General features: G+C 47.5%; 2 protein-coding genes across 4 annotated transcripts in view; both read right to left on the reverse strand.

Moving 5' to 3' along the window:
- Window positions 1-20,322, reverse strand: part of RNF216 (ring finger protein 216) — a 119,136-nt gene that overhangs the window by 65,773 nt on the left and 33,041 nt on the right. For all 3 annotated transcript variants that reach the window (XM_080675807.1, XM_080675809.1, XM_080675808.1), the window contains exons 11-13: window positions 20,157-20,294; window positions 17,951-18,099; window positions 17,379-17,457 (exon numbers count right to left, since the gene is read on the reverse strand). In XM_080675807.1, coding sequence (XP_080531933.1) covers window positions 17,379-17,457; window positions 17,951-18,099; window positions 20,157-20,294 — 366 coding nt within the window. The remainder of the gene's footprint in view (window positions 1-17,378; window positions 17,458-17,950; window positions 18,100-20,156; window positions 20,295-20,322) is intronic.
- Window positions 11,464-11,810, reverse strand: LOC308250264 (ATP synthase membrane subunit K, mitochondrial-like). The gene has a single exon (XM_080672699.1). It carries the CDS (start codon window positions 11,742-11,744, stop codon window positions 11,568-11,570), a length of 177 nt encoding a protein of 58 aa, XP_080528825.1. The 5' UTR covers window positions 11,745-11,810; the 3' UTR covers window positions 11,464-11,567.

The raw sequence follows: 20,322 nt of genomic DNA on the forward strand, positions 1-20,322 counted from the left end.
CGGGGAGGTTGTTGAGCGAGGACTACGGGAGCACGGTGTGTTCCCAGGTCTCGGGTCACTAAGTTACCAGAAATGACCCATTAGGATTAAACTGACAAAGATGCCAGCGTCCCTAACGTTCTGTATCCAATCTCTCCCCAACTCCCACTGCCTTTCGTGGCTCTACAATGTCCATCCTCCCCCAACAGCACTTGGATCACTCATCCCTGCCGCAGGCCGGCCACAGCTCTCTGGGGCGTCCGGAATCAAATCCGCCACCCTTCCTCTGCTCTGCAAAGCCCGCTTCCATCTGGAGTCTGTCTATCTCCTGAGACTATTTCCTCCTGCTCGGGCACATCTGTCTACTGGCTGACCCTTCACCCAGTTTTGCTCGAGTCACTCTCTGGCCTTGGAGTACTTTTCTCTCTCCACCCATCAGGTCCCATCAGGGCCGTTGGGCCAAGACGCAGTTCTTTCACGAAGTAGTTCTCAATTGGGCCAAATCACAGTGACTGTCCCTCTTCTGCCTGCCTCCAGCCATCACCATCACCGTCTCAACTGTCCGCATGTGAGCTGGCTCCCCACGCCCAGATCTTAGGTTGGGGTTGTGGCGGCCTCTTCTGTAGTTCCTCAGGCACAGTGCTCAATAAGCAGTTGCCGAGTGAACGACCAAATAAATTCCAACCAAAGCAGCGATCTCCCCACCTGTCCCAGCACCAGCCTATGTGGAGGGAGTGGCTAATGAGCCTGGGCACAGAGGGAAGAAACGGCCTTAGCCGGTTTGGGTCAGTGGATAGAGGGTCAGCCCGCTGACTGAAGGGTCCCGGGTTTGACTCCATTCAAGGGCATATACCTTGGTTGCAGGCTTGATCCCCAGCCCTGGTCGCAGCGTGTGTGGGAGGCAGCCAATCAAGGCATCTCTCTCACATCGATGTTTCTCTATCTCTCCCCCTCCCTTCCACTCTCTAAAAACCAATGGAAAAATCTCCTCGGGTGAGGATTAACAACAACAATAAAAAAATAAAAGAGGGAAGAAATGTTGGAGAGGCCGAGGGGCAAGATCTTCGTCAGCTTCTTCTGCACAATGGCTAGGCCAAGGGCTTAGTGACAAGTGAGTCGAGAGAGAAGGAAAGGGGAGAGCGGGAAGGAACTGCACGCAGGCAGGGCCACGGTGGTCATGGGCGGGGGGCCTGCGTGGAGGAAAGGTCCACACCGAGAGAAGGGAGCTTAGGTCAGCACGGGCACTGGCCTTGGGGGAGAAGAGGAGGTTTTTATGGGAAGTGAGAGGGCCGTGGAGCTAAGATGATTGTGGTAATACAGGCAGCAGCCACAGGAGACGTTTTTAGCTGCAAAATCCGACAGAAGAGGGGACAGGAAGGCAAAAGGACAAGCTGTGGTCAAAGACAAGAGAAGAAAAAATTGTAATCTGCCGCCCTCTCTTTGGGCTAGAATCTGATCAGCTTCTCAGACACAGGGAGCTCCTGAAACTTAAATGCTTTCCATATGAACTGCTGATGAGAAATAAAACTGAAAGGTGCTTTTATGAGGCTACAGGGATTTGATCTGAGAAGTTTCCTTAGCTTAGTTCTCTTTGAAAACCAAATGCCAATGCCGGTTTGAAAACGCTCAGTATTCTGGAAGGCACAGGCTCTGGACTGGAAGGACACTTGAGAGGCCACCCGCCCCTCTCCTGGCTTTGAGGCTGAACACACACCGGAAGTGGTGCTGGAGCGGGGAGCCTGCGCAAGGCTGTCCAGGCGCCTTCGGAGAGGCCGTGCAGGGCCCCAGGCTCCGGAGCCCGGTCCGCTGGTTATGTTATGTCTGGGCTCCACCATGGATTCCTTACAGGGAGCTGAAGTCTGTTTTCTCAGAGAAGTTGGAAAACACCAGGTCACCAGCACTTCCACGGAACGACCTTGTACAAATAGAGAAACTGCCCACAGTCTCCCCACAAATGGCAGTTGACATTTCCCGTTAGGGTACAGATTCCCTCACATCTCAGCACAGTGGCCGTGCTGCTCTGGCCGGCGTGGCCCAGTTGGTTGGAGCATCCTCCACGCACTGAAGGGTCGTGGATTTGATCCCCAGTCAGGGCACATACCGGGCTGCAGGTTTGATCCCCAGTCAGGATGCATATAGCAGACAACTGATTGATGTTTTTTTCTCTCTCTCTCTAAAATCAATTTTAAAAACAAGTGACCATACCACAAAATACATAAAACATCTGAGTAAGAGTCTTTCCAGTTCCCAAGAGTGAGGTACCTCAAAGCAGCAAAGCAACGTAGGTAAGAGCACAGACACAGAACGTCAAGCAGACCTAGATTTCTTTAGCTGGTGTTTTTAAAATTAACTTATTATGAAAAATTTAAATATATCCAAAAGCAGATAATATAATGAACCCCATGTATCCATTACTCATGTTTAATAATGATCAACTCATGGCCCATCTTAGCTTACCTAGACCCTATCTACCTCTTTCCTCCAGTATAATTTTTTAAAATGTATTTTTATTATTAAGAGAGAAAGAGTGAGGGAGAGGGAGAGAGCGATAGAAACATCAATGATAAGAGAGAATCATTGATCAGCTGCCTCCTGAACACCCCACACTGGGGATGGAGCCCGCAAACGGGGCATGTGCCCTGACCGGGAACCAAACCGTGACCTCCTGGTTCATAGGTCAACGCTCAACCACTGAGCCACCCCAGATCGCAAATCCCAGATCACAAATCATTTCAGTTGTAAGTATTTCAGGTTGTATCTCCATAAAATAAGAACTCTTAAAACCAACCCATCATACCAAAATCACACCTGAACACACACAAATAATAGTAGGGAAGGAAGCCCTGGATCTGACTCCTGATGTCGCCTGTTAACTGTGTGCCTCTGAGCAGATGCGGAGTAGAAACTCCCTAAAACTCCCTGAGAGCGCTGTTGGCAGGTAACCTGACTTCCATCTGTTTTAGCTATGATGGGAAAGCCCTGCCGCAGGACGCCTCGCTGCCTTTGCTGACTTTTTGGTAGAACAGCACAGCAGCGTAGCTTTGGGTTGTGGTCCTCACCCCGACCTCAGAGGACTGGACTTAGTTTCTCAGCACTGCTCTTCTGAGTTACCAAGGTGATTCCGAGGCTGTCTTCTCGATGGACATTAGCACACAGTGAGACAGAGAGGACATGGCTGCCCTTTAGTTTCCAAAGAGTTGGCAGGGCCAGGCTGGTGTGGCTCACTGGACTGGGCGTTGTCCCATGCACCAAGAGATCGCTGTTTTGATTCCCAGTCAGGGCACATGCCCGGGTTGCAGGCTCAATCCCCAGTAGGGGGCGTGCAGGAGGCAGCCGATCGATGTTTCTCTCTCTCCCTCTCCCTTCTTCTCTCTGAAGTCAATAAAAACATATTTAAAAAACAAGAGAGATGGCAGGGCTGGCTCCTTAGCCAGTTACATGAAAGACAGTGGGTCTGGGAGGTCGATCACACTTAGAACAGTACACTGGCCACAGACAGAGGCATGTTTTTCTAACTGTGATCTGGGAGAAGGTTATGTGACTTATGGGGACTGGGAAGGTGACAGAGGCCTTTCTCACTCTCTGTATGCTTGTGGGGAGGCCACTGAGGAGTAAAAGGCTATTTACATTTCTCAGCCACCACAGAGCAATCGGAAAATGACCTTGAATTCAACAGTAAACACAAAAAATTCCCCCCAGCGGCAGCATTAGCCTAGGCTTCACTCTGATTCTGCTCGATGGTCTCTGAACATTCATCCTCTTTGCTATAGCTTCCTTTGCCCACATTCTTCCTCCCTGACATAGGCACCCACGGGGATAGAGGGTGTTTTCATGCTTCTGTCATCACCATAGCAACAGCTTCTCTTCTCCCCTGGAAGGCTGGAAGCCCTGCAGTGCTCTATGCTGAGAATGCAAAGAGGGAACACTATTGCTCTGTGCTCCAACATATATGCGCACACACATTCCTTCTTCAAGGACATCGCAATGAGAATCACTAAAAGAATTAAGATGCTGACACTTGCTAACATGCAATTAGTGTAAAGACAAAAAGGAGGCAAATGGCTATAAAAAGATATTTTGTAGATATCAATCTTTGAGGTTTTTTAACGTGAGATTTCTAAAGACTTTGAGTCAAAATGCACTTCTCCTTTGATGAGGCCACAGGCACAGGAAAATAACATTAGGTTATTTTAGCAAACATATAAAAGCACTAAACAAGTAATGTGTGGTTTCCGGAAGTGGAGGCACTCAAAGCTTATTTATGATCCTTTATGTTCATGCACAGGGTTAGGCTGTGATGAGACTGATATATTGTGGCCACAAAAACCATGGAACACGGTCAGACTTCTACTCTAATAAAGTGACGTGTTCTTTCTCTAGAAGGACAGTACATGGTGTCAGCTCCACCTCCAGGCCTGCCTGCTGCACTGGAGTGGGTGGCATGGTCAGGACTCAAAGGTTAGTGCCCTCCCGAGAAGACAAAAACCACTACCAATGAGTCATTAAGACAAACCCTGGGTTTTTAATCTTCATTTTGCAACTAATCCTGAGCTCTCCAGCAAAATGTACTATCGTTTTTGTTCCCAGGCCCTTTCTACATTCACCTCTTTGCATAGCATTCCTTGGGGTACCAATACTTTTGGATACAGATTAAAAAAAAAAAAATCAATGAAAACCCAGAGAGGAGGGGGCAAAGAAGGGCTGTAAGCCAGGCAATTCAGACTCTGGAGGGCAAACCCACAGGCAGCCATCTTTAGGACACAGCTCTCCACAGGGTAGCACGGGGTCCCTCTCTGAACTTGACAATGTGGCTACAGTGCGAGCAATAATTTCTTACAGAACGTATTAACTAGCAAAAAAAAAAAAAAATCCATCCCCTTTACATTATAACATGCTAGTAAGAAATGAGTTTTTTAAAATATATATATATTTTTTGTTGATTTCAGAGAGGGAGGAAGAAGGAGAGATAGAAACATCAATGATGAGAGAGAATCATTAATCGGCTGCCTTCTGAATGCCCCCACACTGGGGATCGAGCCCGCAACCCTGGCATGTACCCTGACCTGGAATCGAACCACGACCTCCTGGTTCACAATCACTGAGCCACACCGGCCAGACAGAAATGAGGTTTTTTTTAATACATTCATGTGCCACGTAACATTTTGGTCACCAACCATATACAATGGTGGTCCCCTAAGATTTTAATGGAAAAACAAACCTCATGTATTGTCAGTCATATAAAAGTGTAGTGCATACAGTTATGTACAGTACATACTTGATAATAAACAAGTATGTTACTGGTTTATGTATTTACTATACTTTAAAAAAAAGATTTTAAAATTCATTTTTAGAGAGAAAGGGAGAAGAGGAGAAACATGGATGTGAGAGTGAAACATCCATCGACTGCCTTGTGCACAACCCCCTATTGGGGATTGAGCCTGCCAACCGGGCATGTGCCCTGACCCAGAATCGAACCAAATTGAACCAGCAATCTTGCAGGGCAGGGGCTGACACCCACCCAAGCCAGACCAGCCAGGTCTATGCTATACTTTTAATCATTACTGTAGAGTGGACTTTGTGCAGTAACCCGCTGTACAGGTTTGTAGGCTGGGAGCAGTAGGTTACATCACATGGCCTACGTGTGAGGTAGGCAGTACCATCTAGGTGTGATGCCTGCACGATGAAATTGCCTGAAGACACATTTCCCAGAACCTGTCCCCGTCTTTAAGCAGCACATGACTGTACATGATGTGAAAAACGAAGGTAACTGAGCAGTCATCTTTTGGTCCCCCATCTGCCTACTTTAGGGGAACTCCATGCCCTTAGGTAGATTTGACAAACCTGGGGGAAGTTCCTCCTTTCCAGGGATACAGTGACTCCTGAGCCAGCACGCACCTGCACACCTGTCAGCCTCGGTTTCTGCCTTGTTTCCTGAGTGAGGACGGGCCAGGCACGGGAGTAAGCTTACCCACCTTGTGCCCTCATCTCCCCCACCCCCAGCTTTACTGAGATGCAAAGGACATGCCATTTACTTTCCACCAAAGCTCTATGATGGAGGTACAACTGTCCTCATTTTACAGACAGGAAGTGTGGCTCAGGGAGATGACCCTAGGTCACAGAGCCAAGAAGTGGAATTAAAGCATGAGCAGTTTTAATGTCAAAAGCCCTGTCTGAATTACTGGGCAAGACTGTCTCCTTGGCTGCAAGTGAGGGAGAGCCACGGTTTCTCTAATATTCCAGCGAGTAGCAAGTAGCCCGTCAATAAATACTTCGCACCTACTGTCTTCAAAAGAGCCTGCAGGACAGAGAACTCGCTAATCAAGACCAGCAAAAGGCCTTTTCCTAAGCAATGCTGATAGAGGAGAAACTCAGAGCCTCTTCATTCTGACCGGAATAGGAAACGCTGATTAGTCTCTGGGAGGGTGGCAACATTTTAACCATCTTTCCTTCACTGGGGGCAAGACAGAACAATGCCCGTTTCCTGGGGGTCAGGGAATCTGAGCCCACACTGGCGGCTCAGCCTGCCAGACGCCTCACTGGGAGGCGCACTCCACCACCTGGCCGAGAGGCAGCAGTCAACCCTTGAGAGTTTCAAGGGCAGGGCCCTCAGGAGGCGCGGGCACAGCGGTGCAGCCTGAGCCCTCACATCAGTCCCCGGGCCTCTTCCAAGGCAGGCCCAGAGGGAGAGGCAGCTATTTTCACCATTCACTGCCCACATCAAGGGATAAAGAGGGTGAAATATAGGAATAAAAACTATTTCTGTGGGGCTGATCGGAAACAAAAACAAATGTTTCATCCAGATTGGCATTTTAGTTTAACACGTGTACATTGTCACCTTTCCCCATTTTGGGTAGATGTTTATCTCCTTTTAAAATAAGCGCTGCCAACAACAGCAGATAGAGTACTTATGTGGCTCTTATTGGAAAGGGAGGGTGGGCGAGAGGTAAGCAGTATTTGTGTTTGTTGCTTTTATTTATGAGGGAAACTCACAAATGCACCCCCACTGAAAGAACCGGGTTCTCTAATTACAGTGCTTGACATGTGAAACGTCAAGAAAGGGAGTATGTGTGATTATCAGCCCAAATCTCTCAAGAACCGAGAAGGCCTATGATGAACAGATTCACTATGCTGTTTGCTATGGGGAATTTTAAAGAATGGAAACTGACAAAAATAGTTAAATATTGAAAGCTCACTGCCATGATGCCAGCTCTACTCAGTGCTTGATGGGAGGGTGGCTCACAGGGATGGGGTTTGAGATCCACTCTGGAATTATGTTGGGGTGGGGAGGTGTCCCTTGGGGGTTTTAGCCCCCCAGTTTACCATCACCTGATTTCACACTTCAGTGTCCACAAGGCACTCATGAATATCACTGCAGCCTGCGGTCTTAAGCTATTCAGCCCAAACCCCCAGGCTCGGAAGGAAGCGCCTCCTAGCGGGAGAAGCAGGGCAGGCTGAATGTCAGAGAAGGACCCCTCCCCCACTTTTTCTGTGGACTTGCATTGTGTAGCATGGACTTCCACGCCAGCAAATAAATGAGCCCTGGTTTGGGGACTTAAAACTCCCTTTGTTACCTAGACATTTAGTTCTTGTCAACGTTACTTCCTGAATAAAGGTCTTCCCTGACAGCGGAACAAGAGGATCCAGCTTCATTCGTATCTAGATCAATGTAAAGTCCTGTGCTCCGCACCGGAGTCAGCTGACTGGCTGGGCCTCAAATCATAGCGCTGCTAATCAGTGCCAGCCGTCCACAGTCACTGCTGGAGCCGCCCTGACACTGACAGCTGGTCCCGCCTCATTCACATTCTTTTCACGCAGCCAGCCAGCTACTGGAGGGGCTGCAGAAGCCTGGTTTTATAAAGCAACAAACTGGTTCACTGCAGATGGAGTTTCAGTTATATTTCACTTCTGTGGCATCAGTGACACTGAATGTTACAAAGGACAGGAAAGGGGGTGAAAAGATGAGTAGGGAAGAGAGTTGGTGGGTGAGAAGGGCACGTTAAACACAAACATGATCAACACCCCGAAGAGATGAGTGGTCGCCCCTCCCCAGGCTCAGGCTCCCTACAAGACCCTCATTCAAGTCGCACCACGCTGGCCTCTCTCCTTCAGCCCTGCCTCACGGGTCCTCTTACCCTTCCACCGGGTGGCCCTGGCTCCCTTTCTGGAAAGCTCTGCCTTCTTATGGAGCAAAGCTATGGTTCTGGAAAAATAGAAAAGACTCAACAGGGAGATTTCTGGCCCTAAGAATAAATATTCCAGAAGCACTGCTTTCAAATTTCCTTTTCTCCAACACTGCAGCCCCACACCCAACACATCCAATTCATTCCTAAGAGCAACACAACACGCTGAGAACAAACTGATGAATCCTTTATCAGAGAACACAGGGCGGTGGGCACCGAGGGCCGTGACACAGAATTCCAAAACAGCAGTGACACAAAGACTCTTTCCTCATTTCTTCAGAGACAGTCTTCTTCCTCAGGGATTTCAGGGGAATGACTGCAGGCACTTGAGCCCTCCTCCAGAGACTGCACTAATATAACCGCCTCGTCGCAGAGTGACAAGTTCCTGGAAATCGAACTGGAGTTTAGATTACTGGCAACATCACTACAGTGAGGAAGCGGATGCCCTGAGTCTCACGTGGACCAAAATTAGGTCAGGGTGAACGGTTGGCTGAGCCACCTAACTGAAAGGCTGTCATAGGAGAGTTTGGCTGAACAACACCGACACCGTTGACATTGCATTCTGAATGCATGCAGTGGTTTGCTTTGGGACTAAGCCTAAAAGAATCCTGTAAACGCTGCTTACAAGACAATGTTTCACTGACACACACATTTTAAAATGCCCAAGAGAAAAACCTTTCCTCACGGAGCATCAGTGCCACCTAGTGGCAACTCCTTCCATAGCTCATAATAAGGATGGACCTTGGTTGTTGATTGCAAGCTCTCCCCATTCAAAGGACAGGGTGGACACTGCTGTGCAACCTGCTGTCACTGCCTCAGGTTCCCATAAGACCTAATTTTCACTTTATTTTCCATGGTGGGCCATACACCAGAAGACCTTCCCCTAACAGTAGAAAGCAAGTCTAGAGCATGAATGGTGTTACCCACAGGCAAGTGTCAAGTTCTGAAGCATACTGTAATGGACAATGCCTTAATGATGTACAACATTCTGAGAAACATAAGATGTGAATAAATGTAAAAACATACTTTAAACTTAGATACCAAGGTATTTTTAAGGTAATCATTTCCCTAAACTCATCTATAAATTTGGTAAGATGCTAATTAAAATGCTACCAGTGGTTCTCTAATTCCCAGCTGGCCCCAGCTCCAGCCCCTCCGCCTCCCCAGCTCCCTGCTGCTTCCTGGTCCTCTCTGCCTGCCCCCTTTCAATGCCTTTTACTCCAGACTGCAAATCTTCCCCAGCCTTGATCTCTCCTCCCGTGTTCCTGACCCTACTCACTTACCACCCCTCCCCTGGGAACTGGCTTTTCAGGCCATTTCACTAAGGACATTCCCTTTGCGGAGACTGCATTTCACTTGTGGTGACCACATTCCATTCTCCCCCCTCCGGTATGCATAAAGAAGTCACCCCCAGAAAAAGCCTGCCAAAAGTCCTTTAAAAGCCTCTGACTCCCATCACTGGGTGACGGAGCCACTCAGACTCAGCCACCTGGTGTGCAGATGATCGAATTCGTAATCCCTCACCACTCTGGCCTCATGCGTTCCTCCTTTGGCAACCTAACATTTGGTGCCGAAACCCGGGAGGGTTCCACGGGGATGGGGAGCCATTGTCCCGGCTTCAGTCACCCCAAGTTTGCTACTCATCCTGGGCTTACCTCTGAATCCTACTTGGGTGACTCCTCGGGGAATCTCTCTTTCCCCACTGCTGACCCTCCATCCCAATCTTCTCCAGGAAAGTGCCACAATTTCCCTTCTCTCAGGTCTTCTGCCCACTCTCTCTGACTTCTCGGAAGCCTCTCGTCTTGAAAGTCCTAGCGCTAGGCCAGAAGACTCCTCAGCCGTTTGGCTTTGGGTCCTTCTGGATTGAGGATGCCCAGTCCAGAGGGTCACCTCTTGTTTCTCGTGGTGATTTGTTTAGCAGCAGGGACGCCTGTCCTAAACAGTCCCCTTTGGATTTGTGGTCTGTCACTCACCCTTCCTCTCTCATGGGCCACGCCACACTCCCTCTGCACACTCGTGGGGGAGATCATGCACAGTCACCTCACTTTATTTTGTAACACTGTTTGGCCACAACATAAACTAGATAATAAGTCTCAATGGCCTGAAAACAACACTTTTAATTTTAACACACTGAGCAATTTAGATAACTGCTATCACTGCAATGGAAAATGGTCAGAGATTCCCTACGTCCAGGCCTTTTTCACCCTTCAGTCCCAATACCTGCCCACCCCTCTCGGTCCTGTTCACCACTCTCACGAACCCCAAATGAAGTGCCGGTCCTCCAACCAGGGGAAAGTCAGAGCTGAGCCTCCTCCGGGCCCTGCTTCAAATGCAGCAAGGAAAGCCACTGAGCCAAGCCCTGCTCAAACCCAAGACCCCCGCCTGGGCCCTGCCCAAGCTGCAGAAGGGAAGGCCACTGGAAATCAGACTGTAGTCTGGCCCCTCTGGGTAGGGCCTCAGTCAGCCCAGCATGGCCGTCCTTTGAATCCGGTTCGGAGCTCCCAGACGTCCTGGGACTGGCCACCAAAGAAGCTGCCCAGGCCCTGACAGGGCCCCACAGGCTTACATCACCAGGAGGGAGCCTCGGGGAACACTGTGGTGGCAGGTAAGCCGATCTCCTTTTTAAGTGACACTGGGGCCACTTATTCTGCCCTCTCCGAATTCGCTGGGACCCTTGTCCCCTCCTCAGTTTCCATTATGGGCACTGACACATCAGTCTCATAGCCATCAGCCACCTCACCTCTACACTGCATCTTACTCAATTCCCCCATTCACTCTTCTCTCATTCTACCTCGGTGCCCGGCCAGGGCTACCATGCATCCCCTCATATAGCCCAGTTATCCCAAACCAGTCACCTGCCTCAGTTTCACTCTCTCACCCCACAAGGCCGAGCTGTTCCTGGGACTGTAAACACCTTATCCCCTTATCTCCTCCATGACTGTCCCCTCCTCTGAACAAGAAATTTTCTCCTTTCTCAGGCTCACTGGGTACTCTCACCTCCGGGTTCACAACTTCAGTCTTCTTGCAAAGCTCCTCTGTGACATGACATGGCGAAGGGACCCCCTCACTGAGCCTTTAGATCCCAAGGCCAACATTCTCACCCCTTTAATGCTCTGAAAACTGCTGACCTCAGCGCCTTCTCACCCTGCCCCCCTACCCCCCACCCCACCCTTCCCAAAGGACAACTTTCTTTACTGCACAGGCTGACTGAACAGTCCGGCTACTATCAGAAGCTGAGCTCATTATCCCCCAAACCTTAGCATGTTATCTCTAAGGAAAAATTTGGCAATTTTATTTTTTTTTCCCCAGGTTCATAATTTATTGTACAAATTGAGTATCACATGATGAGTTGACATTAGCTTCTCCAGGCATGGGAAATTAACAGATGAGGTACAGTTTATAATCTTTTCATGTTGCTTTCACAGCTGGAGTTTTTTTGGACTTTAACTTGAAGTATAAAACCAGCAAAGCAATGCTTCCATATGTGGCTATTACACAATTCATTCTACCTGTGATAGTATAAGAGTTGAAATATGTTTTGATACCAGTGAACTGGAATTGGGCATCAGCTTCTGGACCTGCCATGATTTCAATCTTGCTAAAAAGCACGAATTCTGCAGTCTGTGTCCTTCAACGTACGAAGCTATCCCTCAGCCCAAATTTGACAATTTTATTTTATTTTATTTTATTTATTTATTTTTAAAATATATTTTATTGATATTTTACAGAGAGGAAGGGAGAGGGATAGAGAGTTAGAAACATCGATGAGAGAGAAACATCGATCAGCTGCCTCCTGCACACCTCCCACTGGAGATGTGCCCGCAACCAAGGTACAAGCTCTTGAACGGAATCGAACCCGGGACCCTTCAGTCCGCAGGCCAACGCTCTATCCACTGAGCCAAACCGGTTTTGGCCAAATTTGGCAATTTTAAATCCAAGCGCTAGAGGCCTGGGAACGGGCTGCGGGGCCTGCTGCCTCCTCCCGCTGCCTTTTCTCTAGCCTCATATGCCTACACATAATTTTCCAAAGTCTTTATTAACTTAAAGACCTTGGAGCATTGCTGGGTAAATGATAAACATCTAAATGTTTTAAAATAGCATACAATACTGAAACATTGATTGCTAGACACGTTTTAATTCACCTGCTCCTAGTTTTTATTACAGAAGGTCTCTTGTACTTTGTTGAATGTATATTTTCTCGAAAGTAAGAGTGCATTTTTTTTAACTTTTATTTATTTTTTATTTTTTTAAATATATTTTATTGATATTTCACAGAGAGGAAGGGAGAGGGATAGAGAGCTAGAAACATCGATGAGAGAGAAACATCGATCAGCTGCCTCCTGTACACCTCCCACTGAGGATGTGCCCGCAACCAAGGTACATGCCCTTGACCGGAATCAAACCCGGGACCTTTCAGTCCGCAGGCCGACGCTCTATCCACTGAGCCAAACCGGTTTCGGCATAAGAGTGCATTTAAAGTGTGTTCATAAATGTCAATCTAAGAAATGTTGGCTGTTCACTTTTTGGTTATCATTGAAAAATTAAGGTTACTATGAGTGAAGAATTCTAATACATTTTAAAGAAAAAGTCTGTACAAGTTGCTGAAGGTATGACAAAGAGAAAGAATATTAGAGTAGAAATACTTAATGGAAGGTCTGAGGCATGGTTATGCATTTTTGAAGGACATAGATGAGAAGGAAAAGAAATGTTGAAAGGAAGAAATAAGTTCTAAAGTTAACTATTGACAATTGTAAAAGGGCCATTTTACTCTGAGCAAGGAAGTGAGGCTGCAGTCTCCGAGCCTGGCAGGACAAGGAGCTGGCGAGTTCCTGAGCTAAAGCAGAATACTCAGCAGCGGAATTTCAAGACAGGAGTGCACATACTGCCTCGGACCCCACCCCGCCTGCTCTTCAGATTGGCCGGGGGGTGGGGCAGCGGCATCCGTACTCCATGGGTCCAATGCATAGGTTTGCTTACTTTGCTTTTCAGTAAAGGAGCATACTTTAATTACTGGATAAGTTAGCTTTTCACAATATCATCAAGGTCTCAAGTAAACTCGTTCATATGAGAAGCCAGTATTTTATGAGCAACTGGTTCGAGTAAAGTCCAAAGTAAAATTTGCCTATATATGCAAATGAGCACTAGCCGAAAGAATGCTGTTTAGAAGTAAATTTAGGCTTAAAAAGAAGAAATTTAAAAATCTCTTCCACTACTACTTACAGACTAAACTAAAAGTTATTCTTTAAGCACTCAACCTCACCATTAATGAGACACCATGTAAAAGAAAGTTACTTTTACTTGGGATGTATGCACTGCAGCGTTGGCCAGCGTGTCTTTCTCCTATCTGCTGTTTGGATGGCAACCAAATCGGTTGCTCTGTTTGAAAGAAAGTAAAAGTCTTTAATGTAACAATGTGAGGTTTAAAAGTAAAAACAGCAAGGGTTAAGGCTCAGTAAAATAAGTTAAGCTAGTGAACGGGAGATTATAACCTCAGGAAATTTAAAGTACTAAATCTGGCGGGTCTGAGTGCAGTGGTGTCTTACAACTAACTGATCACAGCCAGTTTGTCTTACTTCTTATCCAACCATCCAGGCCCCTGGCCTCAACTGCTCCTTTCCTTCCCTTTCTCTTTTCCCTTGGAGAACAGCCCATGCTAGCATTCCCTCCCACTTTCACTGCAATAAAATCTCAACCACTCATCTGTCACCCCTTATTGGCAGCGCCATGGCGACTACCCTCTCAGCTTGGAGCCTGGAACTGGGAAAGGGAATCTCATAGCCTTTAGTCCGCCTCTTCTCCTTACACCTTTCAGCTTGTCCCCGTGATCAGCGATCCTTCCCTCCTCTGTGGGGAAAACACATACATCTGTCTCCCCACCAACCGGACAGAGACCTAAACGCTCGTCTTTTTCTCACCCAACGTGGACGTGGCCCCCAACAATCAGTCTTTGCCTGTCCCCGTAACCCACCATATCAGACACAGAAGAGCAGTCCAGATAACCCCTCTCCTCATCACCCTCGGCATCACAGCAGGGTCGGGACTGGCTTAGGGGCCTAGCCACTGCTCTAATGTATTTTGAAATTCTGTCTCAGGACTTACGAGAGCCTAGATGACATTGCCAAGGTTAGTTCACATTCAGGATCAGGTAGACTCACTCGCGGCTGTCACCCTCCAGAACAGAAGAGGACTAGATCTCCTAACAGCGAGGGGGGGGGGGGGGGGGCCTATGCCTCTTTCTGGAGGAAGAATGTTGTTTTTCTGTCAGTCAGTCTGGCCTATCAGGGATGCCACCCAAAACTTATCAGAGAGGGCCACAAAGATCAGGCAACGGCAATCAAATGCATGGCCCTACTGGCTAAAGGATATAAACTGGTATACCTGGCTACTTCCCCTCACAGGACCATTAACACTTCTATTCCTCATCCTCGTTCCTGGCCCGTGTATTCTGCGCCATTTTTCATCTTCCTCCAGGACCACTTTTCACCAGCCAGTCTCTCGGGGAGATCATGCTGCTACAACCCCTCGCCCCAAGCAGAAGGAACCTGTACAACATTCCAGCTGACTACAGTCCAAAGCCACCCCCTGTGCTCTCCATGTCCAGACTCAGCAGGAAATATTACAGAAGATAGAACCTTCGTCCCTATTCCATAAAACAGAAAGGCTGGGATGTTGAGCAACTGAGTTGATACCCCTCCCCTGGGAACTGGCTTTTCAGGCCATTTCACTAAGGACATTCCCTTTGCGGAGACCACATTTCACTTGTGGTGACCACATTCCACTCTCTCCCCTCCGGGTATGCATAAAGAAGTCTCCGCCCAGAAAAAGCTGCCAAAAGTCCTTTAAAAGCCACTGGGGGCTGGAACCACCTGGGGTCAGCCACCTGGTGTGCAGATGATCGAATAAATTCGTAATCCCTCACCACTCTCGCCTCATGCGTTCCTCCTTCAGCGACCTAACACTTACCAAGTAATAAAGCATCTACTAGGTGCTAGTCATTGGAAAACATATGCATACTCTCAAAACACAACATGTCCAAAACAGAATTGATCTTCTCTCCTGGAATCTTTATTTCTGTTCTATTTCCAATTTTGAGTGAACAGCGCCATCATCCACTTAGTAGCCCAAACCGGAGCAGGCCCTCATTTGGGCTTCTCCCCACCCTCTATCAGAATATTTCCTCCTAACCCTGTCTCCCTCTTACCTTTCAAAATTGCTCCTTTTCTCTCCCCCCCCCCACCACCCAGCAGTGTTGGTTCTCATCATCTCCATTACTTAGAAGGTACCAGGTGATGCTATTGGTAACAAACTCAAACCTCAGAACAAAGACTTATTTCTACAAGTCAATCCTGGCAGAAGGAAAAGAGAGCGAACCATATGCTCCTTTTTTTTTTATTGTGGTAAAAAATAAATAACATAAAATCTGCCCTATTAATACATTTTTAAGTGCACAATGAAGTGTTGTTAACTATATGTGCATAGTTACACAGATATTTTTAAAAAACGTATTTTTATTGATTTCAGGCAGGAAAGGTGAGAGAGAGAGAGATAGAAACATCAATGAGAGAGAATTATTGATTGGCTGCCTCCTGCACGCCCCACACTGGGGTTTGAGCCCGAAACCCAGGCATGTGCCATGACCCAGAATTGAACTGTGACCTCGTGGTTCATAGGTCAATGCTCAACCACTGAGCCATGCTGGCTCGGCAAGATCTTTGGAACTTTGAAATCTTGCATAACTGACATTTCATACCCACTACATGAAAACTCTCTATTTCCCCCTCCCCAGCTCCTAGCAACCACTCGCTCCTTTCTGCTTCTATGAGTGACTACTTTAGATACAACCTGAAAGAGGAATCATAGTATTTGTCTTTTGGTGACTGGCTTATCTCAGCACAATGTACTCAAAGTCCATCCATGTTGCTGCATGTATCAGAATTTCCTTCTTTTTTAAATGCCGAGTAACATTCTACTGTATGGATAGACTACATTTTCTTTATCCATTCATCCCCTGATGGACCTTTAGACTGTTGCCATTTTCTTCCTTATTGTGAATGATGCTGCAGTGACTCTGGAAGTGCAAGTATCTTTTCAAAATCTGTGTTTTTAAAAATATTTTTATTGATTCTTTTTTTTTTTTTTTAGAGAGAGGAAGGGAGAGGAGATAGAGATAGAAACATCGATGAGAGAGAAACATCATTGATCAGCTGCCTCCTGCAGGCCCCCTACTGGGGATCGAGCCCAAAACCCAGGCATGTGCCCCGACCGGGCATTGAACTGGCTGGCCAGCACAGTTGGTTAGCACACTGTCCTGATATGCCAAGGTTGTGAGTTTGCTCTCCGGTCAGGGCACTTACAAGAAACAACCAATGAATCCATAAATAAGTAGAACAACAAATTGACATTTCTCTCTCTCCTCCCCACCTCCCCTCTGTCTCTTCAAAAATCAAGAAAAACAGCCCAGGTGTGGCTCAGTGTTTGAGCGTCGACCTATGAACACAGTTCAATTCCTGGTCATGGCACATGCCCAGGGTTGCGGGCTCAATCCCTGGTGTGGATGTGCAGGTGGCTGCCGACCAATGATTCTATCTCATCATTGATGTTTCTCTCTCTCTCTCTCCCTCTCCTTTTCTCTCTGAAAAAAAAAATTATATTAAAAAATAAATAAAAATCAAGAAAAACAACAACTCTATGTGATAGCTCACAAATTTTAAGACATTCTTAGTCCACAGAATAAGAGTCTGGTTAAAGAGAAGATTTTCAACAGCGATGTGACTGAATAGCTTTGGTCTCACCCCACACAGTCAGTTCTTATGAGGACAGCTGAGTGAACAACGTACCAGACATGACAGATTGCCCCCCTGATGCCCAGCTCTTCGATCACAGAAGCTTCGGCACAACGGGGCGGTGAGGAGAGAAGTGAATGAAGCGGACTCTGTGGAAGACACACGGAACTCCCCGCATCTCACGCTACAACACAGGCAGACGGCATGAGACGGAGCCACAACTCCGTGGCTGCAATTCCACGAGCGGCTCCATCTCTGAACCACGCCAGCCACCATTCACACAGTGCCGACCTTCATTTGCTTTCACGGAAAAGAAAGAAAGAGCACTCAAACCCCTCTCACAGGTCAGCACACAGATAGCCAGTAGATGTGTGTGCCATTAGGGTAGCTCAAACCTCCATTCAAATGTAAATGTAGAAAAAACGCGCCTCCCTACCTTTCGGCAGCGAGGATTGGGACAGCTGAACCTCTTCACGTCACTGTCCAGCAGAGCGGGAAAGCTGCAGGAGGGGCACCTGCAGCCAACAGCAGAGGAACGTCACTCAGAACAGCAAACCTGACGTGGCTCCGTGTCACCGACAGGCTTTCAGCTCTCGGCCCCATCTCCTTTCACTGCTTACTTTTCATTAGAACATGGACGGAGGCGCCCTGGGCGCTGGCCCTTACCAGAAAATGCAGGGGCCATGCTGGGTCCTGCCTCAGTGCGGACCACCCAATAAACATACGCTTCTGAGAACGCCTCGCAGACGTCGCCTTTCCTCCAGCCCAATGCACAGTGTTTGTACACACAAGCCAGGTGATTAAGAGAAGCCAAGGGATGTAGGCAAAAATCTCAAGTGCAGGTTTTTCCATTAATATAATTATTCTTTTATTGCTCAGCAAGAAAGGCCAGAAAAACGGGAAAATAGAGCTTTGTTACGGGAATCTCAGCACCTGATGAAAGTGCTCAGGCAGCCTTCCTAGTGGAGAATGAGCTGACAGGTGACACTTTCCGACTCTGGCACTCACCTGACAAGCTCATCAGCGTAGGCCGCGGTGACTTCCTCTTCGGCCTTCCGCTCGTAGTATTTACACAGGATGGTCTGGGGAAGCACCTTCTCCAGTTCGCTGGTGGGGAAGGAACATGTGCAGCTGCCTTCCATGCAGCTAAGCTCTGACTAGAATGATGAGGTCAGGAGGCAAAGAGAGAGAAAAAAGGAAAATTTAACCAAGGTCTCAAAAAAATGAAAAGCCTCCGTAGTTAAATGCGTCGTAAGCAAATAAGTCATGATTAAGAACACAGGTTCTGAGATGATAAAGATCTGTCTTCCGAGAAACCACACTCCAGACAACAAGGAAACCATGAGACAAAAACACAAAGTCCGTGTTTGATTTCCCCAAAAGACCTCTGTCAGCCCAAGCCACAGGGCAAGACGATGGGAAGTGGGTGAGGAGGGAAAAGGGCTTAGCAGGCTGGAAGGGAAGGTCACAGCGTAGGGTCTGAAAAGGAGCGACCGAGAGCAGCAAGCTGGTTCCCTCTACAGCCTCTGCGAAGGCTGGAGGTCTAGACATCTCGGAAGGCGGATGTGAGTGGTAGGAGGGGAGGGCACGGACAGGGATATAAACTAAAAACTGAAGGATTGTTTAAGAGCCCCCAGTTCCTACTCCTTCAGATGCTGTCAGGCGACTAAAACTCTTCCAGGAGAATGGACAGTCTCTGGAACAGCTGGACCAGAGAGGGCTCTGGACTTCATCTTCAAAGCCACTTACAGCAGGTTGAGCCCTCACACCACAGCACTCTGACCAATTTTGCTGCTCTTGTCCATTTTGAAGGGCCCTTGCCATGATAGTGGGCCCACCTGGATAATGCAGGACAATCTCCCTATTTTGAGGTGCTCCAATTAACAACCTCCATTTCCCTTTGCCATGTAAGGTAGCATATGCACAGGTTCTGGAGATAAGGAGGTGGACATCTCTGGGGGTGGGGACATTATTTTGCCAATCACAACCACTCTGCTCATTATTATTACTCAGTCCTTCACTAAACCATAACTGACTTTAGAATAATTGATGAGTGATTTGATTATTGGTTGTTTAGGGAACTCAATTTTCGTTTTAAAGTATTCATCCAGGCAAAACAAAACTCCTTTCAGTATTACTTTCTAGTGTCAAGAGAAACTGACTCTGGTAAGAGAAATGCGGTCTTGTATAAAACAGTTAACTGATTGTAATCCTATATAATAAAAGGCTAACATGCAAATTATTCCCTTGGGAGTTCGACTGACAGGTAGTTCAACCACTTGCTATGACGTGCACTGACCACCAGGGGGGCAGCGCAGAATGAAGGAAGGCCCAAATCGGCCCTGATCACCAGCCAGGCCTAGGGACCCTACCCATGCACAAATTTCATGCAGCAGGCCTCTAGTAGGACTATAAAGTCCTTTAAAAAAATCAGCCCTAGCCCGTGTGGCTCAGTGCATAGAGTGTTGGCCTGTAGACTGAAGAGTCCAGGGTTTGATTCTGGTCAAGGGCACATGCCTGGGTTGCAGGCTTGATCCCTAGTAGGGGACGTGCAGGAGGCAGCCGATGAATGATTCTCTTTCGTCATTGATGTTTCTCTTTCTCTCCCTCTCCCTCTCTGCAATCAATAAAAAAATATTTTTTAAAAAATCAGTTAAAATTACTAATTTGCACTCATATATTCAAACAGCCTGCAAAATTCTTTATTTCATCTTTCATTTTTCTTTTTATATTTTTATTGATTTCAGAGAGGAAGGGAGAGGGAGAGAGAAACATCAATGATGAGAGAGAATCATTGATCGGCTGTCCTCTGCACGCCCCACACTGGGGATCAAGCCCACAACCCAGGCATGTGCCCTCGACCGGAACTGAACCTGGGACCTTTCAGTCCACAGGCTGACGCTTTATCCACTGAGCCAAACCGACTAGGGCTGTCCTTCATTTTTCTTATGAACAGGAGGATGAGGGAAGCAGCAGGTCCTCCCACAGCATGGAAGAACGCCACTCCCTGAACAGAGATCTGCTGTGCTCAGAACCAACATAACCACACAAAACAGGGACTGTCTAGGAATCACACACATTCATATATGCCTTGGCAGCGTCCACCTCCCTCCAGAAAAGGCACTTGCACGAGGTATTTGCTCTTGTCTATAAATATGGTCTCCTCAGATTCGGTGACTGCTTCTTACCTGTGGGCATATTCCAGAGTTCTTACCTTTCCAGATCCAAAGACTGCCTCCTGGGCATATCTGATGAGACACTCTTTGCAGAACAAGTGAGCATCTGCACACTGAGTCAGCTCCTCAAATGGAAATTCCCCATAGCAGCAGCGGCACTCAATCAGCTGGCCATCCTGCAGGCCGCCACAAACACACATGAAA

This window comes from Plecotus auritus (genome assembly GCF_963455305.1).
Source record: "Plecotus auritus genome assembly, chromosome: 6".
NCBI classification, from domain to species: Eukaryota; Metazoa; Chordata; class Mammalia; order Chiroptera; family Vespertilionidae; genus Plecotus; species Plecotus auritus.

Excerpts from the sequence above, each read along its gene's own strand:
- LOC308250264 (XM_080672699.1), bottom strand. The coding sequence starts at position 11,744 with ATGGCAGGTCCAGAAGCTGATGCCCAATTCCAGTTCACTGGTATCAAA.